General features: G+C 42.9%; 1 protein-coding gene across 7 annotated transcripts in view; it reads left to right on the forward strand.

Annotated features, from left to right (window-relative positions):
* LOC120931668 (collagen alpha-1(VII) chain-like) overlaps nucleotides 1–23,438 on the forward strand; it is a 495,674-nt gene that overhangs the window by 463,745 nt on the left and 8,491 nt on the right. For 6 of the 7 annotated variants that reach the window (XM_040343324.1, XM_040343325.1, XM_040343318.1 and 3 more), the window contains 3 exons: nucleotides 503–551; nucleotides 16,860–16,868; nucleotides 21,019–21,075. In XM_040343324.1, coding sequence (XP_040199258.1) covers nucleotides 503–551; nucleotides 16,860–16,868; nucleotides 21,019–21,075 — 115 coding nt within the window. The remainder of the gene's footprint in view (nucleotides 1–502; nucleotides 552–16,859; nucleotides 16,869–21,018; nucleotides 21,076–23,438) is intronic. The other variant, XM_040343323.1, reaches the window with a different exon arrangement.

A 23,438-nucleotide genomic window follows, 5' to 3' on the forward strand; every position in this document is an offset into this window, starting at 1 on the left:
GTTTTCATCGGTCAAAACTGATCGTGTGTGGGCGCCATCGGTTATTTAACCATCGGTTAAAAAAAAAGCCAACTTGTTTTAAATTTAACTGATGGATTCCTAACCGATAGAAAAAAACGATCGTTAGTAGGCACTACCATTGGTTAAAAATCCACGCATGCTCAGAATCAAGTCGACGCATGCTTGGAAGCATTGAACTTCGTTTTTTTTCAGCACGTCGTTGTTTTTTTTACGTCACCGTGTTCTGACATGATCGGTTATTTAACCGATGGTGTGTAGGCGCGACGGACCATCAGTCAGCTTCATCGGTTAACCAATGAAAACGGTCCATCGGTCCGTTCTCATCTGATGGACTGATCGCGTGTACGCGGCATTACAGATCTAGGCTACAGCGAAGCGTCTCTTTACCAAGCTGCTAACAAGACAAAGCATGTTGTTTCTATGGTAGAAGCAAATTCTCAGCATACCTTTTTAGCTAATACCTGCCCTTACTGATTTTCAGGAGGAAGATGTGAAAGACCTGGTCAAAAACGAGTTGATTGACAAGTGTGGTAAGTTGCAATAATTAGATCAAGCTCCATCTGTTACTTGCTGGATTCCTTTACGCTCCACTATATTGAAGCAATTTAAATTCCAGCACAAACTACATATTATCGAAAAAATAGCGCTTCATTAGAAGGTTCCTAATAAAAGGTGGAAAGTAAATGACCAGCACCGGCTTATAGTCACAGGCTCTATTTTCTTGGTAATATGCAGCATACAGTATTTTTAGAGTGCACACTAAATATTACTCCAAAACCTTCAGCACATGGATATGTGTGACTAATGTAAGCCAATGTGTTTTCTTCATTCAACATTGTGTGACAGCAGGCAGGTAAAATCGCCTGGTTGCATCCAGGATGGGAAATACAGTAAGTGTGTCCCAGATTCAGGCTCTATGCTGATTTGTACTACTAGGGGGAAGTGCTGAGAGTCCTGCAAGGGTAAAGGTAATGAGCCCAGCTGAATTAAATTGGCTCATTAAGGCCTCTACAAAAGCTCCCAGCATGCTCCACCCTGGAACCAGTTTTGTGCCTGTTGAGACTGGGGACCGTGATACCTGTCTGTGTGGTGAGACAACGCCTGTGTGGCAAGACTATTTAACAGGGAGATATAGGTGCTGGGGGCAGCACAAGGCTGCACCTAGTTGATAGCCAGGGAACGTGTGTAGTAAGTGGCAAAGTTGGCAAGGATTTATTTTCATGTTTCTTATTGTTTTTCTGTTTTTGGATCCTTGTAAATAGTGGCCCAGATTCAAGAAGCAATTGCGCCCGTGTAACCATAAGTTACACGGCGCAATTTCTTACTTGCTCCGGTGTAACGAGTGCTCCTGATTCAGGAACCTTGTTACACCGACTGCAGCCTAAAATCTGCGCGCCATAAGGCACTTATGCCTCGCAGATTTTAGGTTGCATTCTTGTGCTTGCCGCTAGGGGGCGCTCCCATTGTGATCAGTGTGTAGTATGCAAATTGCATACTACCAACTGATTCACAAACTTGCGCGGGCCCCGCGCAAGCCAGGTACGGAGTTTCCGTACGGCAACTTTAGCGCAAGGCTGCCCCTTCTAATAGTAGGGGCAGCCAATGCTAAAGTATAGCCGGCCTTCCCGCGCCGTGAAATTTTAATTTCACGGCGTTTGCGTAAGTGCTTCGTGAATGGCGCTGCACGCCATTCACGTTCACTTTGAAGCAAATGACGTCCTTGCGACGTCATTTGCCGCAATGCACGTCGGGAAAGTTTCCCAACGGAGCATGCGCTGTACGCTCGGTGCGGGAGCGCGCCTAATTTAAATGATTCCCACCCCTGGCGGGATCATTTAACTTGCGCGCGCTTACGCCGGGCAAATTTGCCGGCGCGCCCTCGCAGTTCACGGAGCTACTGCTCCGTGAATCGAGGGCAGCGCAAAATATTTGCGGGGGCGCAGGGCAAAATCGTTGCCCTGCTCCCCCGCAAATATCGCGCAAATGTACATGAATCTGGGCCAGTGTAAATAAACCGCACCTTTGTTTTTTCATCTTCACTGTTTGCTGTGCCTAATTTTTGTGTAGTGAACCCATCCAGGGGGTCACACACACCCGCTGCCGAGCTAAACCCCTCACAATTGCTATCTGCATGATGCCAACCCATAATGAATAACATTTATTAGAACATTTTAAAATCAAGCAGCAATAAAAATGTATATTACTTAAAGTGGAAAAAAATGCTTGTGTTTAATCAACTCCACAAAATCAGTTAAACAACGTAAGTCCATCATTATATGTACAATTTTAAAAATCTATGTGTTTGTATCTTTTTTTTTCATTATAATGCATTGCAGTCACATGACTGCAATGCCTCTCCATTCATACAGCTAGGGCAGCTGATGGGCGTGTCTTCTTCCTCCCTTTCTCCCTAACTATCAGAGCACCATAGGTGTGCGCAGCCTGCTACATTAGGGTTTGCACCCCAAAGCTCAAACACACACTACCAATAACTCATGATGTTCATTCAGAAAGGAAAGGGGCTGGTAAATTACATATTTACCGGCCCCTTCTCCCACTCATTCTGAAACATCCCCTCAGCAACAGCGAGTAGGAGCAGAGAGGAGGGAAGCCTGCATTCCCGGCCCGACTGAATCTTTGAATAGGGCGATTAAGGTGTGCGCACGCATTTGCAAAACACACTCATGGATGAGGACACTTGTGCTCCCTCAATTATGAAAAAAACATAGATGGGGTGTGGCAGGGGCTGGCTGGGTGGGACAAGGGTGCCACTTCTATAGACACTGTCAACAGTACCAAGAAGCGTCTGTGAGCAGCCACATTCTGCTGAAAGCTAAAAATTGGCCTGGACAGGAAGGCGGTAAAAGTGCCCATTAGGCAAGTGGTTAAGAGCTAGCCAGCACCAATATGTGTATAAAAGACAATTAGCGCCACCTACCTAAAGTGTTATGTGCTACAAATAAACTATAAAGTATACAAATTAGTACTCCACAGCTGCTTTACACTTCCAGGGAATTAACCTCACCATACAACATATAAAATAAAATGAAAAATAAGTGCAGCGCTCTTATTTTATCATGTCTATATAATAATTTGTTCAATTAAAATTTAGATGCTGAAACTTTTCTACGTTGGATTATTGTGACTTCTCAATTATTGTGACTTCTCAATTCATATATCATCCACCACTGTGCAAATTGTGTCTTCAGCAGATAATGTGCACACCTTCACCAGCCGTTATACCTGCTCACCTCATACATGAGTCAGAAAGATTCAGAAACAATTCCTTTCTTTCTTTCAGCTATGTCTCATCTCTTCCACTTCCGACCAGCTTTAGCCATTTTCCACTTTCCAATCAGTAGCCTCTCGGGGCATCAAAAGAAAATTCTCTCTCATATGCTCCCACTTTCCATCTTACTCCACACCAGTGTTATTACTCGGTATTCCTGACAGGATAAGGCTCCACATTCATGAAACAATAAATAGAGGATACATAGTGCTCGCCGTTTGCAACATTTATTAAAATGCCCCAATTAAAAAACACTTAAAAGATACTCAGTTAAAACCAGCTTTGTATAGTCCTGCTCACCACTGTGGCTACGTGACCTCACAGGCTTGGCTCTTCCCCTCTACACACGTATCGCCCTCTTATTGGGCTTTCAGAGGGGAATACGCGTGTAGAGGGGAAGAGCCCAGCCCATGAGGTCACACGGGTAGAGCGTCTACTAAAAAATAACCAGATCAGGGCATGCCTTTAACCTGCACATGAAGTTTCATATGCAGTAGATGTAGTCATTTAAAAGTGGGCCTGGTAACAAACAGTGGCAAGGGATCTGTCATTTAGTGGCAGTAGCAGTTTCGGTGATAAATGAAAGATTACTTGCCAACTTCTATTTGTAAACATACCAGATCCTGGGTGGTGACTTTGACCAAATATGTTCATAACCATATTTGATCAATGTTGTCGCCCAGCATTCCCTACCTGTGTGTTTACATACAGAAGCCAGATAGGGATCTGTCAGTTGCAACTGAAGTAGCATCTGGTTAATATTGTTGAGCAGCAGGTTGTCATGTTGGTAGTTGGATATGTGGTTTGCATACCTCTTGTTGTTCATTCAGCAAGATAAGTGAAAACAAATGAAAAACACCCACACTGCAAAAAAATTATCCAATTCACCTTTTACATCTGTTCACTAGTGTTGAGCAGAATACGCCATATTCGATTTCGCGATATATCACGAATATATAGCCGAATATTCGAGAAATATTCGCTAAAATCGAAATTTCGCTATTGCGAATGCAAAAATAATTGCGAAATTTCGACAAGTGCGGTAGGAGAACTCTGATTGGCTCATGCTGAAATCGAATATTCGTGATATATTATCGAAATTTCGCAAATGCGAAATTGATTGCGGAATTTCGACAACTGTGGTAGGAGAACTCTGATTGGCTCCGATGCAAAAGAAGGGCGGAGAAAGTATTCGCTAATATTTTGAAATCGAATATTCGTGACATTTTATCCAAAAAACAATATTGCGAAATTTCGCTAATGCGGATGCGAAAATGATAGCGAAATTTTAACAACTGTGGTAGGAGAACTCTGATGCAAAAGAAGGGCGGAGAAAATAATCGCGCAATATTCCTATTGCCGAATATTCGCATTGCGAATATTCGGCAATATAAAATGATCGCTTCAGCTACTCGGCCCAGTGTCTCTAATCATACCAGCAATGCTTTTAGAAGTCGATGGAGATCACTAGGATGTGATCTGTTTTAAAAATAAAATTGAAAAAATGCGAATATTCGGAATAGCGAATATTGGCCGCGAAATTCGATATATTCGCGAATACTGGAATATGCCATATTCGAGCCGAATATTCGCAATACGAATATTCGTGAGCAACACTACTGTTCACCCCATTTGGACCAGAACTATTTCTACATTTCTGATATGGACCTGTTTATTCAACAATATCTTTGTCATTACTGAAGATAACAATGTAATACATATATTGTTCTTTTAAACAAAATGTTTTCTTGTCATGAATATTGTCTTACAACAATTGTTTTGTCCGCAATCCTTATGCCGCGTACACACGATCATTTTTCAGCATGAACAAAACGTTGTTTTTAAAAAACGAAGTTTTTAAAAAACGTCATTTAAAATGATTGTGTGTGGGCTGCACATCGTTTTTCAGTTTCTGAAAAACGACAATTTTTTTTTTCGCACATGCTGCATTTTTTAATGTTGTTTTCAAAAATGTTGTTTTTCGGGTTGTAAAAAATGATCGTGTGTGGGCTAAAACAAAGTTTTAAACCCGTGCATGCTCAGAAGCAAGTTATGAGACGGGAGCGCTCGTTCTGGTAAAACTACCGTTCATAATGGAGTAAGCACATTCATCACGCTGTAACAGACAGAAAAGCGTGAATCGTTTTTTACTAACAAGGAATCAGCTAAAACAGCCCAAAGGGGAATAGAACTTCCCCTGTAGACTTCCGTTGTACGTGTTGTACGTCACCGCGCTTTGTTCATCATTTTTTTTAAACGATGGTGTGTGGGCAACGTCGTTTTTAATGATGAAGTTGGAAAAAAAAAATGTTTTGGACATGCTGAAAAACAACGTTTTCTTTCATGCTGAAAAATGGTCATGTGTACGCGGCATTAGACAGTTAAATTCACAAAACTTTTTTTGAGCAGTGTTAGGCCCCTTCCACACCAGGCGGATTCGTCGCAGCGGAGTCAGCCAGCTCTCCCTGTGGATCTCTGCTGAGCCGGTGGATGACATCTCTGCTCACTGAGTGGGGAGGGGCTTGTCCAGCACCGCTGTCTCCTATGGAGAGATCTGATAAAAACAGACAGCATGTCTGTTTTGATCAGATCTCACCCGATCCGCCATGGACGGATGGCGACGTATCGCCATCCATCTGATTTTAGCGGATCGGGTCAGATGTCAGGGGACATGTCATCGCTGACATCCGACGCTCCATAGAGATGTATGGAGTGGCCTTTCAGGTCCACCGACAAAACTGACAGTTTAAACCGGCCTTACCGTGTTTCTCCGAAAATAAGCCCGGGTCTTATATTAATTATGCCAACAAAAGACACAGTAGGGCTTATTTTCGGGGTAGGTCTTACTATGTAATGTGATGTCTTCTCTCCCCCTTTCTCTCCCTGCCTGTCAGGAATCCCCAGTGTTAACTGAGTTAAAATGCTCGTAAAATCCTATAATCCACTCGATTCCAGTATTATATAATGTACAATGTGTGTGTTTCTGTAATAAAATTGTGCCAAATACCTTTGCTATAGAGCCGCTCCGTGCTTCTGTTACCCGCCGGAGCTCTCTTCCCCCGCAATTATATTACAGAAACACACACACATTGTACATTAATACAGTAATAGAGTGGATTATAGGATTTTACAAGCATTTTTAACTAGGGCTTATTATTAGGGTAGGGCTTATATTGCAGCCCTCCTGGAAAATAATGCTAGGTCTTATTTTCAGGGTAGGTCTTATTTTTGGGGAAACAGGGTAGTTTAAAATGAAATAGTGTTACATAAAAAGTGTGCATTTTATTCTGTAATTTGTACACTTTAAAATGACACTAAAATTATGATTCTGGTACAGAGCATTCCAAAATGAAGTAAACTGTATTTTTAAAATGTTGCACTTTTTTTTAATGTGTTACTTGTAAGTATGTTAAAAGTATAAAAATAATAACAAACAAACTAAAAAAAAAAGTTTATATAAATAGAGAAGAAGAAGAAGGAGTTAATTAGGGATGATTAGAGTAAACTAATGCCGCGTACACACCATCACTTTATGTGATGAAAAAAAACGACACTTTCTGTGAAGTAAAAAATGACGTTTTTGAAACTTCAATTTTCAAAGACGAAGTTGCCTACACACCATCGTTTTCTCACAATGATCTTGCAAAGTGAGGTTACGTTCCACCACGTTTTACCATTGAAGCTCGCTTCATAAGTAGCTTCTGGGCATGCGTGGATGAAAAAACGTCTTAGAAAACGACGTTTTTTGCTACACACGGTCAATTTCTGTGAAGTAAAAAGTGCACTTTTGAAAAACGACACATAAAATTGAAGCATGCTTCAATTTTTTTTGGTCGTTTTTTACAAGACATAAAACGACGTTTTCCCCCACACACGGTCAATTAAAGTGACGTTTTTAAAAACGTCATTTTTTTTCATCACATAAAGTGATGGTGTGTACGGGGCATAAAGCTTAATAAGACAAAGGAATATTTTATTTAAAAAAAAATTACTTTTCGGGTTGCTTTAAAGCGTTTGTTACCCCATGTACTTGTATGATAGAGTATCCTATTATCTTTGTATTGGTCCTTTTATGTGAAATCCCTGGTATTCCTGCTAGTCCCTTTGCTTTCCTATTAAAACTGACCGCACTAAGCAGAAGAGCACACCATGGTTAGTTCCCTAGCTTTTCTGGGACCTCCGTGTATTCTCCTCCAATGATCAGACTTGCCCTGTCATGCCCCCACTGCACAGCCATTCACTGGCAAGCTCAGTGTGCTGCTACTTGTCCTCCCCAGCTCTTATGCAGCTGAGAACAGAGGGAATGCGTTCATTTATAAAAAAAGGGTATTTATAATGTTTTTTTTATATATCTATACAAAAATGTTTTGCCTTTAATTTCTATTTTAAACTGAATGTGTTATTTTACAAGGTGATTGTTTACAATCACTTTAACTGACTTCATCTGCAGATCGTAGTTCCTCCCTTTGATTTTTGGATGAATGAACAGAAAGATATAAAATGAGGCAATCTTTCTTTGTAACTTTCTGTATTCGGGGCTAAGCAATGTTGTTAATAAACATTGCCAGACTGTTTTTTTTTTTACAGCTCCAATTGGTGACTCCTCTGTGTACATGACAATGCAGCTGTAAATAATCATTGGAATAATGACAGGGAGGGTCCCGGAGTCAGGACAGGACTGGACATTCTACACACCCTGTGTACAATGATGACTTTTTTTGGGCGTGTGTAGAATGCCCAACGTCTGCAACTAGATATTAAGAAAAAAAAGTAAAAAGTGTCCCCTGATGTAGATCAGCATCAACCACATCGTCCAGAAAGGTAGATCCACATTAATAAAGATGATCTGCCAATACAGTGTCCTGCTGCGCCAATGATGTTAACCTGCTGCTGCTCCAGCCACAAATGGCAAATCCTGAGTCAGCTGCTGTATGTCAACAAACCATCCAGGGATGCTGGGTAACATATGGTCAATAACATCACCCAGGATTCTCCATCTGGTCTGTTTACAAGCACCAGTGGTGTACCACCACAAAATGACAGACTTCCATTGGACATTTGTTTACACACATCAGCCAGGGGTTCAAGCAGACGAACTAGACTAAATGGCTAGTTGTTCACCTGTTCGCTGAACTGCGAACAGCCTGGGTTCAAGCGAAACTCATAATCAACCTGAAGCTCATCCATTTGTCTAAGGCTAGAGAAAATAGCAGCTACTTACCTTTTTTCTCGCTCCCCTGGTAGCCTGTTTTCTGATGCCATTATATTTGAGCAGGCCCTCAGTGTCCACACATACAGTTTAGGACTGCTTATCCTGCATTGTACATAATGACTTCACAATGCCTCTGACCAATGGATTAGTGTAGAGAAGAGGCTTAGGGGGACTGGTCATACAACAGCACAGCAAAAGCCTGAAGGAGTGAGAAATAAGATACCTATTCATCTACCTGTAGCCATAATAAGCATTTAGCCCTTGCAATGCATAGAAGTACCACTCCAGGGATTATTTTTTTACATAACCCACAGTTCAGTATTAAAGAGCAAGCTAAATGCCCTCTGTATAGGGTATTAGAAAATGTTGCGGGCCTACCTAATCCCCCATAAACAGACTACAAACAAAATACTCTAAAGTGCATCCGGAAAGTATTCATAGCGCTTCTCTTTTTTCACATTTTGTTATGTTACAGCCTTATTCCAAAATGGATTCAATTAATTATTTTCCTCAAAATTCTACAAATACTCCATAATGACAATGTGAAAGAAGATTGTTTGAAATCTTTACACATTTATTAAAAATAAAAAATGAAAAAATCACATGTACACAGTATCTCACAAAAGTAATCACTTTTGTTGCCAGCGGTTTAGACATTAATGGCTGTGTGTTGAGTTATTTTGAGGGGACAGCAAATGTACACTGTTATACAAGCTGTACAATCACTACCTTAAATTGTAGCAAAGTGTAATTTCCTCAGTGTTGTCACATGAAACGATAGAATAAAATATTTACAAAAATGTGAGGGGTGTTGAGTACACCCCTCACATTTTTGAGATACTATTGTGAGATACTGTAATACCACGTACACGCAATCAGAAATTCCGACAAGAAAAACGGAAAATTGTATACTCACCTTTCCGTAATTTTCCTTTCCTGACGCATCTTCATGGCAGCACACACTGGGTTGTGACTCCGCCCCCACAACCTGACAGGATTGGTTAGCTATAAATTTGAAGGGGAGACGCCCCGCACCATTCTCTGTATATATCATCATAAAACAATAGGGCGGGCATCTGTGTGCTGCCATGAAGATGCGTCAGGAAAGGAAAATTACGGAAAGGTGAGTATACAATTTTCCGTTTTCCTGACGCATTCATGGCAGCACACACTGGGAAATAACTCGCCAGTCGGGAGGGTGCAAGAAAACAGTAATATTTATTCTCTCTAGCGCTGAGGAATTGGCTCTAAGAACAGATCTGCCAAAGTCGACGGTAGCCAGGAGAGCAGAATCCACTCTGTAGTGAGAAATTAAGATGTGTTGGGAAGACCAAGTTGCTGCTCTGCCTATGGTTTCCGGTGAAATCCCGCAAAATGCTGCCCAAGAAGTGGCCACTGCCCCTGTCGAATGAGCCCTAATGCTCTCTAGGAGTCGTAAGTTGCTGGATGGAATAGGTCTCCGCGATAGCACTAACAACCAAGAGGTAATGGTACGGGAGGTAGCTGGCTGACCTCGTCTGCTCCCGTGTGGGATAATTAAGACAGAATCCGTCTTCCTGAGATGTAGCTGTGAAGTAACTGGAGATGGTAGGTTTGACATCCTAGGCATGGGACTCGCCCCTCTCATTAGTAAAAGATGGAAGGACGATGTCCTGGTTTTAATGAAAGGAGGAAGTTACCCTTGGATAAAAATGGTCTGAGGGCTTCAGAACCACTCTGTCAGGGGAGAACACTAAATAGGGGTTCCGTAGCCATAAGTGCTTGTATCTCCGACGTCCTCTTAGCTGAGGTGATCGCAATACGGGAAGCCATCTTCAGAGCTAGGTTCCACGGTGAGACTAAGTTGAATGGAGAAAAGGGTGGATTGGACAGGGCCTCGAGTACTACACAGAGATCCCCTGTTGGAAAGGCTGGCCTCCTAGGTGGTCTGATCTTACGCAGGCCCTGAGGAACAGACTAACCGGATGATGAAGAGCCCATCTAGTACCCGTCATGGTTGAAAGGGCGGATACTTGCACCTTCAGGGTACCCGGGCCCGGGCCCTTGTTAAGCCCTGACTGAAGAAATTCAAGAATTTGAGATGGGATTCCAATCTCTTTGCTGCGACGACACGAACCTCTCCCAGATCCTAGTATAGGTGACATCAGTGGAGCTCCTTAGAGCTTGTAATAAGGTTGATATTACCTCCTGAGAGTATCCTAGTTCCCCTAACCTAGCCCTCTCAACTTCCAAGCTGGCAAATGCAGAATTGGCTGGATGGAAGAATTGCCTCTGATGTATGAGATCCCAGGTTACTGGAAGATGTATTGGAGGCCGCGTACCTAGTTGTAGCAGGGTCGTAAACCATGGCCTCCTCGGTCGGAACGGTATTAGTACAATAACCGTGGCTGAGGACCTCCGAAGTCGGGACAGGAATCTTGTAATCCGAGAAGTTGGAAGAAAAATGTACCCCAGCTCGAAGCTCCATGGAAGAGCTAGGCAGTTTGTCCCTTCGGCTGATGGAAAGTGGGCTCTGGACAGGAACCTCTGACACTTGGAGTTCCTTGGCGTGGCCGCTAGGTTGACTTCTGGTATTCCACAAGTTTTCGTAAGAATGGAGAATACCTGTTGGTTCAGGGACCATTCGTTGTTTGAAAGTGTCTCTCGGCTTAGGTAGTTGGCCAACGAATTCTGTGTTGCCGGGACGTACACTGCCCATAGATCTAACAGGTGCACTTGTGCCCTTTCCAATATGGGCAAACTTCCTCTTGAAGCGTGCGACTCCTGATGCCCCCCTGTATCTGGATACATGACACCGCTACTTGTTGTCCATCCTGATCAGGACACTCTTCCCCTCTAGAAGAGGCGCAACGGCCAGGAGAGCCTGAAAGGCTGCTCTGAGCTCTAAAATATTTGACACTATGCCCTGATCCCGAAAGTGCCACTGTCCTTGGGCTACTTGGTCTAGATAGTGTGGACCCCATCCCCCCTGGCTGGCGTCCGATGTTACTACTTCTGGACTTGGGGGAACTATTGGAATGGACTCCCTGAGGTTGGACGGGTGTGTCCACCACCATACTAATTGCTTTACCCAGTTCGGGATGTGAATGGTTTGGAGTATTGACGTTCCATTCCACTGCCTGAGAAAGGAGTTCTGTAAGACTTGCATGTGTCACAGGGGCCACTGTATCAAAGGTATGGATGCTAACATGGACCCCCGGGTACTGAGGCAGGCTCTGACAGTAGACGTCTGGATGATAGCAGATTCTGTACCTTCTGGAGTAAGGGCTTCAGCCTCTCTTGAGGGAGTTGCACCCGGTACAACCTGGTATATTATTCTTCCCCTAGGAACACCCTGACTTGCTGAATGCTCTGGGTGCTGAGGCGATGCCGAATGGGGGGCACCAAAATTGGAAATGAGATTGATAGATTGAGAACCGAAGGGACCTCTGGAAGGCGGGATGATCGGGACGTGAAGGTAAACGTCCGAAAAATCTAGGAGATAGCATCCAGTCTCCCACGTCCACTGTCAACAAAATGGACTGAAGGCTTTTCCAATCTGAGGGCCTCTATTTTGATCGTCTGTTGAACCTCTTTAGGTCCAGGACTGGACGTAGATCCCCGTTTTTTTTTTTTTTTGTACCAGAAATAAAGGGGAATAAAACCCCCTCCCTTTCTGGTGTGGAGGTACTTGGTAGGCTGGAATGTGTTCTCTGGCAATGTGCCCATGAATTTCCAATTGTGACCGGTCTTGATAGAGGATAGTGTCCATGAATCTGTTATACGAGTTGCCCATATCCGAGCGAATCTCTTGAGTCTGGTGCCCACCTGAGCTGGGTGGGCAGACGGACCCTCAAAAAGGACTTCTGCTGTTCCCCGGCTGTGATAGCCTTGGCTTACTGTAAATACATGAAGGAGGGTCGAGTCTTCCAGTCCCTCCTAAATTTCCTGCCGGGACGGTAGGATCTAGCATCCCTGTACTTGACAGGAAGATCGCGTCTGTAAGCGGGGCCCTTCTGGGGCTCTGGTCTCCTATCGGAGGGAATCAGCCCGGATTTTCCCCCGGTAACCTTGGAGATGGCCAAGTCCATCTTTGTGCCAAATACACTTGAGCCGCCATATGGAGTTTTGCACCAGTAGATTTTGATGCTGTCTCCACTATCCAGGGTCTCAGCCATAAGGCTCTTCCCAGTCATGAAGTCGCCCCCTCAGGAGCCGTAAGCCAACTTAATTTCCCTGCAGGGAGGAGAATATCTTCCCCTGGTCGGCTCCTTCTAGAATGGAATTCTCAACATTAGCCGCCCATGCAGCGATAGTTTTAGCTACTGCCGCCGTGGTGATAGCCGGCCTACTAGCGTCTCCTGTCGTGGAGCAGGCTTCCTTCAGTTCTATATTGATTTCACGATCAAGAACGTCCCGGATGGTAACTGCATCTTCAATCGGTAGAGAAACGTCTCTAGCGAGTCGCATTAAAGATGAATCGACCGTAGTTGCATTGATCAAAGAATTGATACTAGACTCCCACAAGGGGTACAATCTGCAAACTTGTTGCTCATACTGGGCCGCTTATGCGATCTCCCCCACTCATCCTTTATGAGGTTTTCCAGCTCTTTGATGAAGGGAAATGATTCAGGACCCCCTTTTCAGAACCAGGAAATATTTCTGAACCTTCAGAGGTTCTGCCATAACCCCTTCCCAGCCGATCGCTTCCTCGACTGAATGGGCAAATGGTTCAACTAAAGAAGAGACAGTCCGATGCCTGCTCACACTCCTCATTCTTAGAGAGGGTTTTTGCAGCCTGGCGTAACGGCCGGGTGCTGGGCGATGTGCTTGGGGAAGGATCGCCCACAATTGATCCCTGTGCGATTCTCCTAGGAGCTCAGTATATACTCTGGCCTCCGAATCCTTGGTTACTTCAATGAAGCACGAGCGGCAGGCCAATTCCCCTGGCAAGGCTGGCGCCCCGCATATTTGGCAAACATTTGCTGTGGTGCGGGTAAGATAGCTCCATCTGGGATGAAGGTAATCGTCTGCGGTGGGACCGACTATGACAGGAGTGGCTGTGACGCGAGCGGCTATGCCTTGATTGAAGAAAGCAAGAGGGTAACCTTGAGTGACTTCTTGCGCCTTCTGCCGGAAGCATGGCTAGAATCTCCCTCTGTGCCGCAAACTTGCGTCTTTTGACCCGATAGGGCTACCAAAACTGTAGCGTCAGTGGCCAAGCTCTCTTTTTTGTCTCTTCTCTACTTACCACCTTCTGGACGGCCTCTATACCTGGTCAGCTGATGGTGGTCTGCGAGGGCAGTGGCCCCCATGAGGATAGCAGGGAGACAGCCCGGAAAGGTGGGAAAAAAGAGAGAAGGGAAAACATTACAATATGTCCCCCCCCCCCCCAACATTTCTATTTATTAAATATAATGATTTATATACATATATCTATCCTTATTTTATTTTTTATTTTTTGGATTATATTAATTGTTTAATTATGGATATACTTTCTCCTATAATATGTTATAAATTAATATATAAATGTATTATATCTTCTATCCTATTTGTTCCTATTTCTTTTTTTTTTTTTTTGTGTAATCAATTGGCCCAGGCTGAACTGGGACGAGCCTGCACACACCTGGTGCAATCTTCACTCTGAGTAGAGCAGAGCAGCAGGACTGCAGCCAGAACTACAGAGCGATAGGACTGTTCCCTTTTTTTTTTTTTTTTTTTTTTTTAAACGGCGCCGCCATTTGGAAGAGGGCAGAGGAGACCGGCGGTATCATCACTGAGCTGCGTGCATGCGCAGAGCGCTGAGGGGTACGCGGCGGTGACCCCGAGAGTATGGGGTGTCAGAGGAACCACAGGGCTCAGCAGAGCTGAGAAAAAAAAACAACAGGCAGGCAAAGGTACAAAACGGACTAACCTTAGGTGGCAAATGTAATGATACAAATACCTTTGTGGAAGCACACACTGCACTGGAAGGAAAGACAGAGCGAAAGTGGGGGCCACTGCGAGATTTGAAGCTTCTTTAAAGCTTGCTACAGATGCCAGTATAATTCCAGAGCCCCTGAGACCACCAGAACGGGGGTTCCCACCATAAAGCTCATTTAGAGACTGTACAGGAGGGACTTCCAAACAGGAGAGGCTGAACCTGCTGGGGTGATCTGCGGTAAGAGGCATGCTTCTTGCTTGTTCGTCCAATCTGTCAGGTGAGGATAAAAAAAGAGAATGGTGCGGGGCGTCTCCCCTTCAAATTTATAGCTAACCAATCCTGTCAGGTTGTGGGGGCGGAGTCACAACCCAGTGTGTGCTGCCATGAATGCGTCAGGAAAGTCCGATGTGAGCTTTTGGTCGGAAATTCCGACCGTGTGTATGCTCCATCAGACTTTTGCTGTCGGAATTTCCGCCAACAAAAGATTGAGAGCGGGTTCTCTATTTTTCTGATGGAAAAAGTTCCTATCGGAAAATCCGCTCGTCTGTATGCAATTCCGATGCGCAAAAAAACACACATGCTCAGAATCAAGCAGAAGAGCCGAACTGCCTATTGAACTTTATTGATCTCGGCCCGTCGTACATCTTGTATGTCACCGCTTTCTTGACGGTCAGGATTTTGGACAAGATTTGTGTGACTGTGTGTATGCAACACAGTTTGAGCCAACATTCAGTCAGAAAAATTTTTTTCTTGTCAGAATTTCCGATCGTGTGTACGCGGCATTAGTTTTCACAGCCTTTGCTCAATACTTTGTTGAAACACCTTTGGCACCAATTACAGCCTCAAGTCTTTTTGAGTATGATGCTACAAGCTTGGCACATCAAATTTTGGACAGTTTATTTCATTCTTCTTTGCAGGACCTCTCAAGCTCCATCAGGTTGGATGGGGAGCATTGGTGCACAGCCATTTTCAGATTTCTCCAGAGATGTGCAATCAGGTTCAAGTCTGGGCTCTGGCTGGGTCACTCAAGGACATTCACAGAGTTGTCCCATAGCCACTCCTTTGTTATCTTGGCTGTGTGCATAGGGTCCTTGTCCTATTGGAAGATGAACCTTCGCCCCATTTTGAGGTCCAGAGCGCTCTAGAGCAGGTTTTCATCAAGGATGTCTCTGTACATTTTTGCATTCATCTTTCCCTCGAACCTGACTAGTCTCCCAGTTCCTGCCACTAAAACATGCTCACAGCATGATGCTCCCACCACCTTGCTTCACTGTAGAAATGGTATTGGCCAGGTGATGAGCAGTGACTTCCTCTAGACATTACGCTTGTCATTCAGGCCAAAGAGTTCAATCTTTGCTTCATCAGACCAGAGAATTTAGTTTGTCCTGGACTGAGTCCTTCAGGTGTCTTTTGACAAACTCCAGGTGGGCTGTCATGTGCCTTTTACTGAGGAGTGGCTTCCATCTGGCTGGTTGTTCTTCTGGGAAGTTCTCCTCTCTCCACAGAGAAATGCTGGTGTTTTGTTAGAGTGATCATCAGGTTCTTTGTCACCTCCCTGACTAAGGCCCTTCTTCCCTGATTGCTCAATTTGGCTCTAGGAGTCTTGGTGGTTCCAAACTTCTTCAATTTACGGATAATGGAGGCCACTGTGCTCATTGGGGCTTTCAACGCTACAGAAATGTTTCTGTACCCTTCCCCAGATCTGTGCCTTAATATAATCTTGTCTCGGCGGTCTACAGACAATTTCTTGGACTTCATGGCTTGGTTTGTGTTCTGATATGCACTGTTAACTGTGGGACCTTATATAGACAGGTGTGTGCCTTTCTAAATCATGTCTAATTAACTGAATGTACCACAGATGGACTCCAATCAGTTGTAGAAGGATGATCAGTGGAAGCAGGATGCACCTGAGCATCATTTTCAGAGTCATGGCAAAGGCTCCGAATACTTATGTACATGTGATATTTTTTTTATTTTAATTTCTAATAAATTTCCAAAAATTTCAAACAAACATCTTTCACCTTGTCATTATGGGATATTGTTTGTAGAATTTCAAGTAAAATAATTAATTGAATCCATTTTGGAATAAGGTAGTAACATAACATTTTGGGGAAAAAGTGAAGCGCTGTGAATACTTTCCGGATGCACTGTAAGCTATGCAGTTAAAACACAGATGTCTTAACAATAAGACACAATCATTGTAAAGTACTGCTAATCAGGAAACAGTCTTCAGATGTAACAAGCACATATTACACATATTTTTTTCTATAAAATGAACACAAATTGGTAGAATTTTTTTTACATAAAGCAAGATCTTTTTGACACATTTTCTGAAAAATAACCATACACTGCCTAGTATTTGAAAATTGATTTAATGAAGAATCATGTTTGTCACTGTCACACTATTAACTCAACTCTTCTCTATCTTTTCACAGCGTGCACAGGTGAGTTGAAATAAAGGACAGAGGAGGTAAAACAAAATTACACCCAAGAAATTAAACTGGTGACTTTCAGGCTCAGTTCACACTACAGCAATTTCTTCTGCATCTGCCGTTGCGCTGCAGTGTGCAATAATAGAAATCACATTATTCTGTATTGTGCCTGTTCACATCAATGCAACATGGTGCAGTGCAATTTATGAAAAGGTGAAGGTACTTTTTTTTGAGAGCGCGTGAAAAACACATGCATTTATGGTACATTTTTGGCAGAGTTTTGTATTTAAAAACCTCCTGTTCCTACAAAAAGCACATAAAGCATGAAAATGCAATAAAAAACACACAAAAACTCACTACAAAAACACACTAAAAAGCATGGTTATGCAGCAGTACCTAATATCTTGATTACACTGTTGCCTCATTGTGTTAATATACAAGAAAATTAACACACTGGTCACTGAAACTGCTACTGCGGCAGTGTTAGCTAACCCCCTATTGAGGAAAAAAAACTACAAACGTACATTTATGTTGAACAGATGAAGCTGCTGAAAAAAGGTTATCAAATGATTGATAAATTGTTAATCTGTTGGAAAGCTGCTGAAGGTGTGACGCTTACCAGTCAGATGGTGGTCGACGCATGGTTTATCGGAAAACAACAGGAACACAGAGACAGAAAATTACAATATCGCTATGTATTTCCACTAGGAACAACATTTCATTATACAATAACACACTATTATACAATTTGAGAATGGTTGTTGCACTTATGTCGGTAGCAGCATGCTAACATATTTAAAAGGTTTATTGTAGAAGAAGGTCAATGATTTAAGCAGCATTTCTAATAAATGATGTACCCTTTTTGTAAAAGGTCTAATTTCCCTACTGTATGTTCCCTTATCGCAAATATGCCTTGCATATGTACAATTATTACCCCCTTATTGTATATATACATTTTCCAAACTACTAATGTTAATTTCTGAAAACACATTTGGTTTTAATTTGTTATAATAAAATGTAAGAGCCGGTTCACACAGGGGCGACCTGGGATCCGACTTTAATTTTCCCCAAGTCGTCCCAAGTCGCGCGGTTGAGAAAATCAATGGAAGTGAGTGGAGCCTTCTTAATGCACACTACTGAATTCGCTCCAACTTCAAAAAAGGTTCCTGTACTACTTCAATCCGACTTGTAGGCAACTTGTACCCATTGATTTCAATGGAAGTCGCCTCAGAAGTCTGATCCCTGTCTTAACTGAAGCAACAATACAGGAAGATAACATACATTTCTTAGGCAAACCCCTCCCTCCCACAGAGCTGATTGTTGTTTGATTTTCCACTGGAAAGCCTCCTGTCCTGGAGGTGACTTGAAGTTGCCTTGTACTGTCCTGGAGGTGACTTGAAGTTGCCTTGTAAGTTGCCTGATGATTCATACTCAAGTCGTGTCCAAGTTGCCTCCCAAAGTCGTGAGGGAAGTCGTGTTGCCCCTGTGTGAACCATCTCTTATTTTTTTTTTGTACTTTCTCAAGCGGATAAACCCTCTGAACATGACTAAAGTATCCTCTGGGGGAACCATACCTTTGGCAGGGAATCTTTAGTGTTAAAAAGACCATGTAATATAAGAAATATGTTCCTGAGATATGGAACCCAAAAGTTCACTGGGAAACTGATGCTTAAAGTGTAGGCATATCGCCTTCCAGGGACCCTGCAGTTGATCTCCATATCATTATACTTCTCATTGTCAACATTGATGTAGTGGATTAAAGGAGGAATCAGTGAGAGCTCCAGGTTACAGCAGAGCTTGGCACTCCTGAACGTGTTGCTTTTCCAGCAGACTTCTGTGGACCATTTCTCAGCAACAGGATAGAGAATAGAAAGTTATATCTTCTTTAATGGTATGTGTTCTACTAAAACTTTTTCTTATGTGACATGGTCTCTTTAAGTGTTACTTAAAGGCCAAGTCCACCCAGAATTGACATCTCTGCAATGATTTGAAATCCGTAAGTTAAATCACCCTTTTGCCTCTTATGTCTCAGAGGAACTCCAGGGTAGACCATCTTGCCACTGGAAGCCTAAGGCCCCGTACTCATGACCAAACATGTCTGCTGAAACTGGTCCGCGGACCAGTTTCAGCAGACATGTTTGGCCGTGTGTAGGCCCGAGCGGACCATTTTCGGACGGATCGGACAGGTTTCCAGCGGACAACTGTTTCCTGGACTTGCTTTAAAACAGTCTGCTGGAAACCTGTCCCCCCGACATGTACGGTCGTCTGTACAGACCTACCGTACATGTCCGGCCGCCCGCCACCCCTTGCATGCGTCGAATGACTTCGACGCATGCGTGCAAGCATTTAAAAGGCAGGCCCGCCCACGTCGCCGCGTCATTGTCGCGGCGACACCGTGGACACGCCCCGCGTATTGTTTACACGCGGAATTCTGTTCGATGGTGTGTACAGCCATCGAACAGAAGTCCCCGGGCAGACATGTCCGATGAAAACGGTCCGCGGACCGGTTTCATCGGACATGTCTGCTCGTGAGTACAAGGCCTAAAGGATATGAGAAGCTAATTTTAGATTAAACCACTTATATTCACCCAAAAATGTAGGAATTGCTTTTGAATTCAGATTTGTGTGTGTCAATCTCAAAAGACTGGTGAAAACCATTTGCATAGTATTACTTAGGATTCCCACATTATGCATGCTCTTAAACCGCCCTTTGAGATTTCCTGAAGAGTTCACTGTGTATGCCTCAAAGACTGGTTTAGTACTTGTAGTGGTAAACTGTGTGCCTCCATAAGAAGATCAACACAACATAACCTATTATTGCAGCTTTGAACAGGTTTTAGAATGTCCTCAGTGGAATACCACTACTACATTTAAATGTATACCTGATTATACAAACTATTCATGCCTCTCTCATTTTCTCCATTCTAGCACTTGTTCATGCATGTTGGGCACAACGGACTAATCTTTTGCTTTACTGTTACTTGGATTGCTTTCTCCTTTCTCTTACCCCTTTCTCTACCCTCACCCATTTTACTAGTCACTTTAAAAAGAAACATTAATGTATTCTATAATATCTAAATAAAGGAAGTGTGATGCAAATAATTAATCTATTTAATGGATGGCTACTAATGAGCTTCTTAATGAACATTTTTTTTTTTAAATCCTCCTTTTTTTTTTTGCGATTCATTGTAATTTGTGTATTTGACTTCAAAGCACTCACATGGCTTCTGCATGGTCATTTTCAATGCCAAAATCTTTGGTATGATGCATTATGAGCTTCCATTTATCTTCACAGCAAAGGAATGGGGCAATATTAGCAGGGTCATTGCGAAGTGGGCAAAAACCATAAAGCCTAAGGCTCCATTCACTCCAGAGCATACTGGAATTGCGGCAGGAACCGCACAATTCTGCCCACGATTCCAGAATTGCGGCAAAATATTGGACACGCTTGAGATGCTATTAATTCCTAATGGCACTCCAAATGTGGTGCGATTTTGCAGCGATGGTTGAGCGACAAAATGTGTTAAATTTGCAGCAAACATCACAACGCCAAGCGCTCCTGGCTTTGTGTCAAGATTTGGTACAGGAGCTTCTTTGGAGCATTGATGGGTTCAGCTCCAAAAAACGCTCTACATAAAAAATATGAAAAGCTAAAAAAAATGTGGTGCAGCAGCTGTCGCTGTACTACGCTCAGGTGTGAACTCAGCCTAACTCTTATTGTGCTGTATGAATGCATGCTTGTGTGTAGACAGTGTTTTGCAAACATACAAAATGTATTTTTTGCTGTATATGAGTGTATCAGTGCTCAGTACACCAGTGACACCTACTTAGCACATGCATGGCCTTTGAATGAGTCCACTTCTTTACCTAATCTGCTTGGAACTCCCAGACAATTTAAACACCACTCTGCTGTCTGCCATGTAACAAATACAACTTTCAGGCTTAAGCGCGAAGATTTAGAAAATGTCAGAACATTAAATATGGTGCTTCAGTAACATCAAGCATATAACTCATTTAGATGAGATATTTAAACAATTAATGACATCTACAGTAGTAATTTTGCCTATGCAAAAAAAAAATGATAGCACAATATATTATATCTCGATCATTAGCCTTTTTACCATGCTTTCTTCTTTTCACTTTCATCTCTACACATCTATAGCTGTTTTGCAAACAACACCAGCATCCCAACACAGAATAAGTGATCACATCCAGCCTGGTGAGTCCTAACCAAATATAACATTATCGTGTCTATTTACCAGTTCACAAAATGGCATGTTGTGCCCTGTATTTTCTTTAATTTATTTTTACAATAATAATGAATGAGTGCAAATGGATGGTCTTAAACTCCTTGAATTAACCATTAAGAAAAGTCAAGGGCCAGTATTAACAGCCTATTCTACCGCACCCATGGCTAGGCGGCTTCCATCCTCAAGATTCCTAGGAGCGAGACATAAATATATCTTAAACATAAGCAGTAGTTTTCTCTGGTGAATGCAAGTGGCAATAAGGGCTCATGTTGATTGGTGATTTCCTGCTATAATGCAGGTTAGCAATGTTGCATTTAATTAAGCAGAAGCAGTACACTTGGCAGTTCAGAAGCTCCCTTTGATCTGCATTGCTTGCAATGTTTCTGTGCAGCGTGTCCGACTCCTGTTGAGGTGCATTTAAACTGCACTCAAAGGAGGTCAAACACTATTTTTTTCTTGTCACAAGTATATTTCATTCAGACACATCCATGAATGGAAAATACAGCCTTTTAAAAGAATACCCATCAAGTCTTAATGCCGCGTACACGCGGTCAGGGCTTGAGGTCGGAAAATCTGACCGTGTGTATGCTCCATCGGACATTTGCTGTCGGAATTTCTAACCACAAATGTTTGAGAGCTGGAGACTCCCATTTTTACTGTTGGGGTGAATCCTTATTCTGCATTGTTTAGAGAACAACACATACCCGGATTATACTATCAATCCTCAGGATGGGAGATTATCTGCAGGAACACGCCATAGTCTCCATATGTGCTGATCAGACACACAGAGACACACGACCGTACATCCCCCCCATAACCTATAATGTCTTCGTAGAGTGAATACATCCCCCCAGACGATCGTTTGTCCATTGCACAGGGGCCCTTCACTGGCGGACATATCCCCACTCTTCAAACACTTCTCTGCATTCACAAGAAGCTTTCCACTACCAAAATGGGTCTCAACCAGCGTTAATCTGCCCCAGTACGCTCTTTAGAGCGGGCTGCAGGAGAACTAACACTGGGAGACACTATGACAATACATATTAAATACGTCTTAATAACATTTCCACAACAGGAGGTAAGCAGAGCATTCCCTTTAAAAATATGGGCTTTTATTTTGACCAGTCGAATGGAGGATTTTGCGTGCTTCACTTGAGCTAAGAGGGGAACAGAGCCAGTTGGAGGTTGTAGTCTAGTTATAGCGGTATTAAACCCACAAAAAAAAATATTATATTGCAGCTTACCAGTTTTTTAGAAGTTTGTTAGGCTTTTTCCCTTTATTATCATCTGGATTCCTTTAACAGAGGGTTGGGACTGACCGGGTTCGTACAATGGTCAGCTCCTATTCATTTACATACACCGTTTTTTTTAGGGAAATTAATAGCCATGGCCTTTTGTTATTAGTTGTATAATTTTACCATAATTTTTCTTTACTAATATTTAGCAGGTTAGGTTTTGAAACACAATCCTTTTCTTTGGGTCTTCTCTTGTTCATATATACTGTATGTACTGTATATATGCAATTTGGTCTTACTACTTATTGTCTTTTACTTACTTCTTACTATCTTTTTTTTCCTTTAGTATTTGTTTTCCTTTGTTTTAAACACGGATGTACTCTGTGTGCTGTAGAGAAGAGTAAATTGTCAAACTGCTAAATCAGTATTAGCAATAAAGATGTGCAAACATCAGTAAATCATAGAAATGTTTATATTAAGCAACTTCTAATAAAGTTTTCGATCAGTATTGTTTACAAGTGAATTGACATAAATTGAATCTTCTTCAATATTGTCCTTTGAGGACAGGAATGTAGTCATTCTTAGGCCCCGTACACACGACCGGATCGATCCGCTGAAACTGGTCCGCCGGACCAGTTCCAGTGGACAGATCCAGTCGTGTGTAGGCCCGAGCGGACAATTGTCCCGCGGATCGGACAGTTTCCAGCGGATAAAAATTTCTTAGCATGCTAAGAAATCTGTCTGCTGGAAACCTGTCCGTCGGATGTATTCGGTCGTCTGTACAGACTCACTGGACACGTCCGACCGACCGCCATCCCTCGCATGCGTCGTACTGATTCGACGCATGCGTGGAAGCTTTTGAACCCTGCGTATTGTTTTTGCGCGGATTTCTGTCTGATGGTGTGTACAACCATCAGACAGAAACCCGGCAGCGGTCGCAGCGGATCGATCCGGTCGTCTGTACGGGGCCTTAGTCATTTGGGCTATACTGCCACCTACAGGAGGTTCTGGCCAAAAAAAACCTGAAAAATCGAAAGTGCTAATTTTAAAGGCTTATATGCAAGTTATTGCCATAAAAAAATGTATAGGGACCCGGG

The sequence above is a fragment of the Rana temporaria genome, chromosome 3 (assembly GCF_905171775.1).
Source record: "Rana temporaria chromosome 3, aRanTem1.1, whole genome shotgun sequence".
In the NCBI taxonomy this organism is placed as follows: Eukaryota; Metazoa; Chordata; class Amphibia; order Anura; family Ranidae; genus Rana; species Rana temporaria.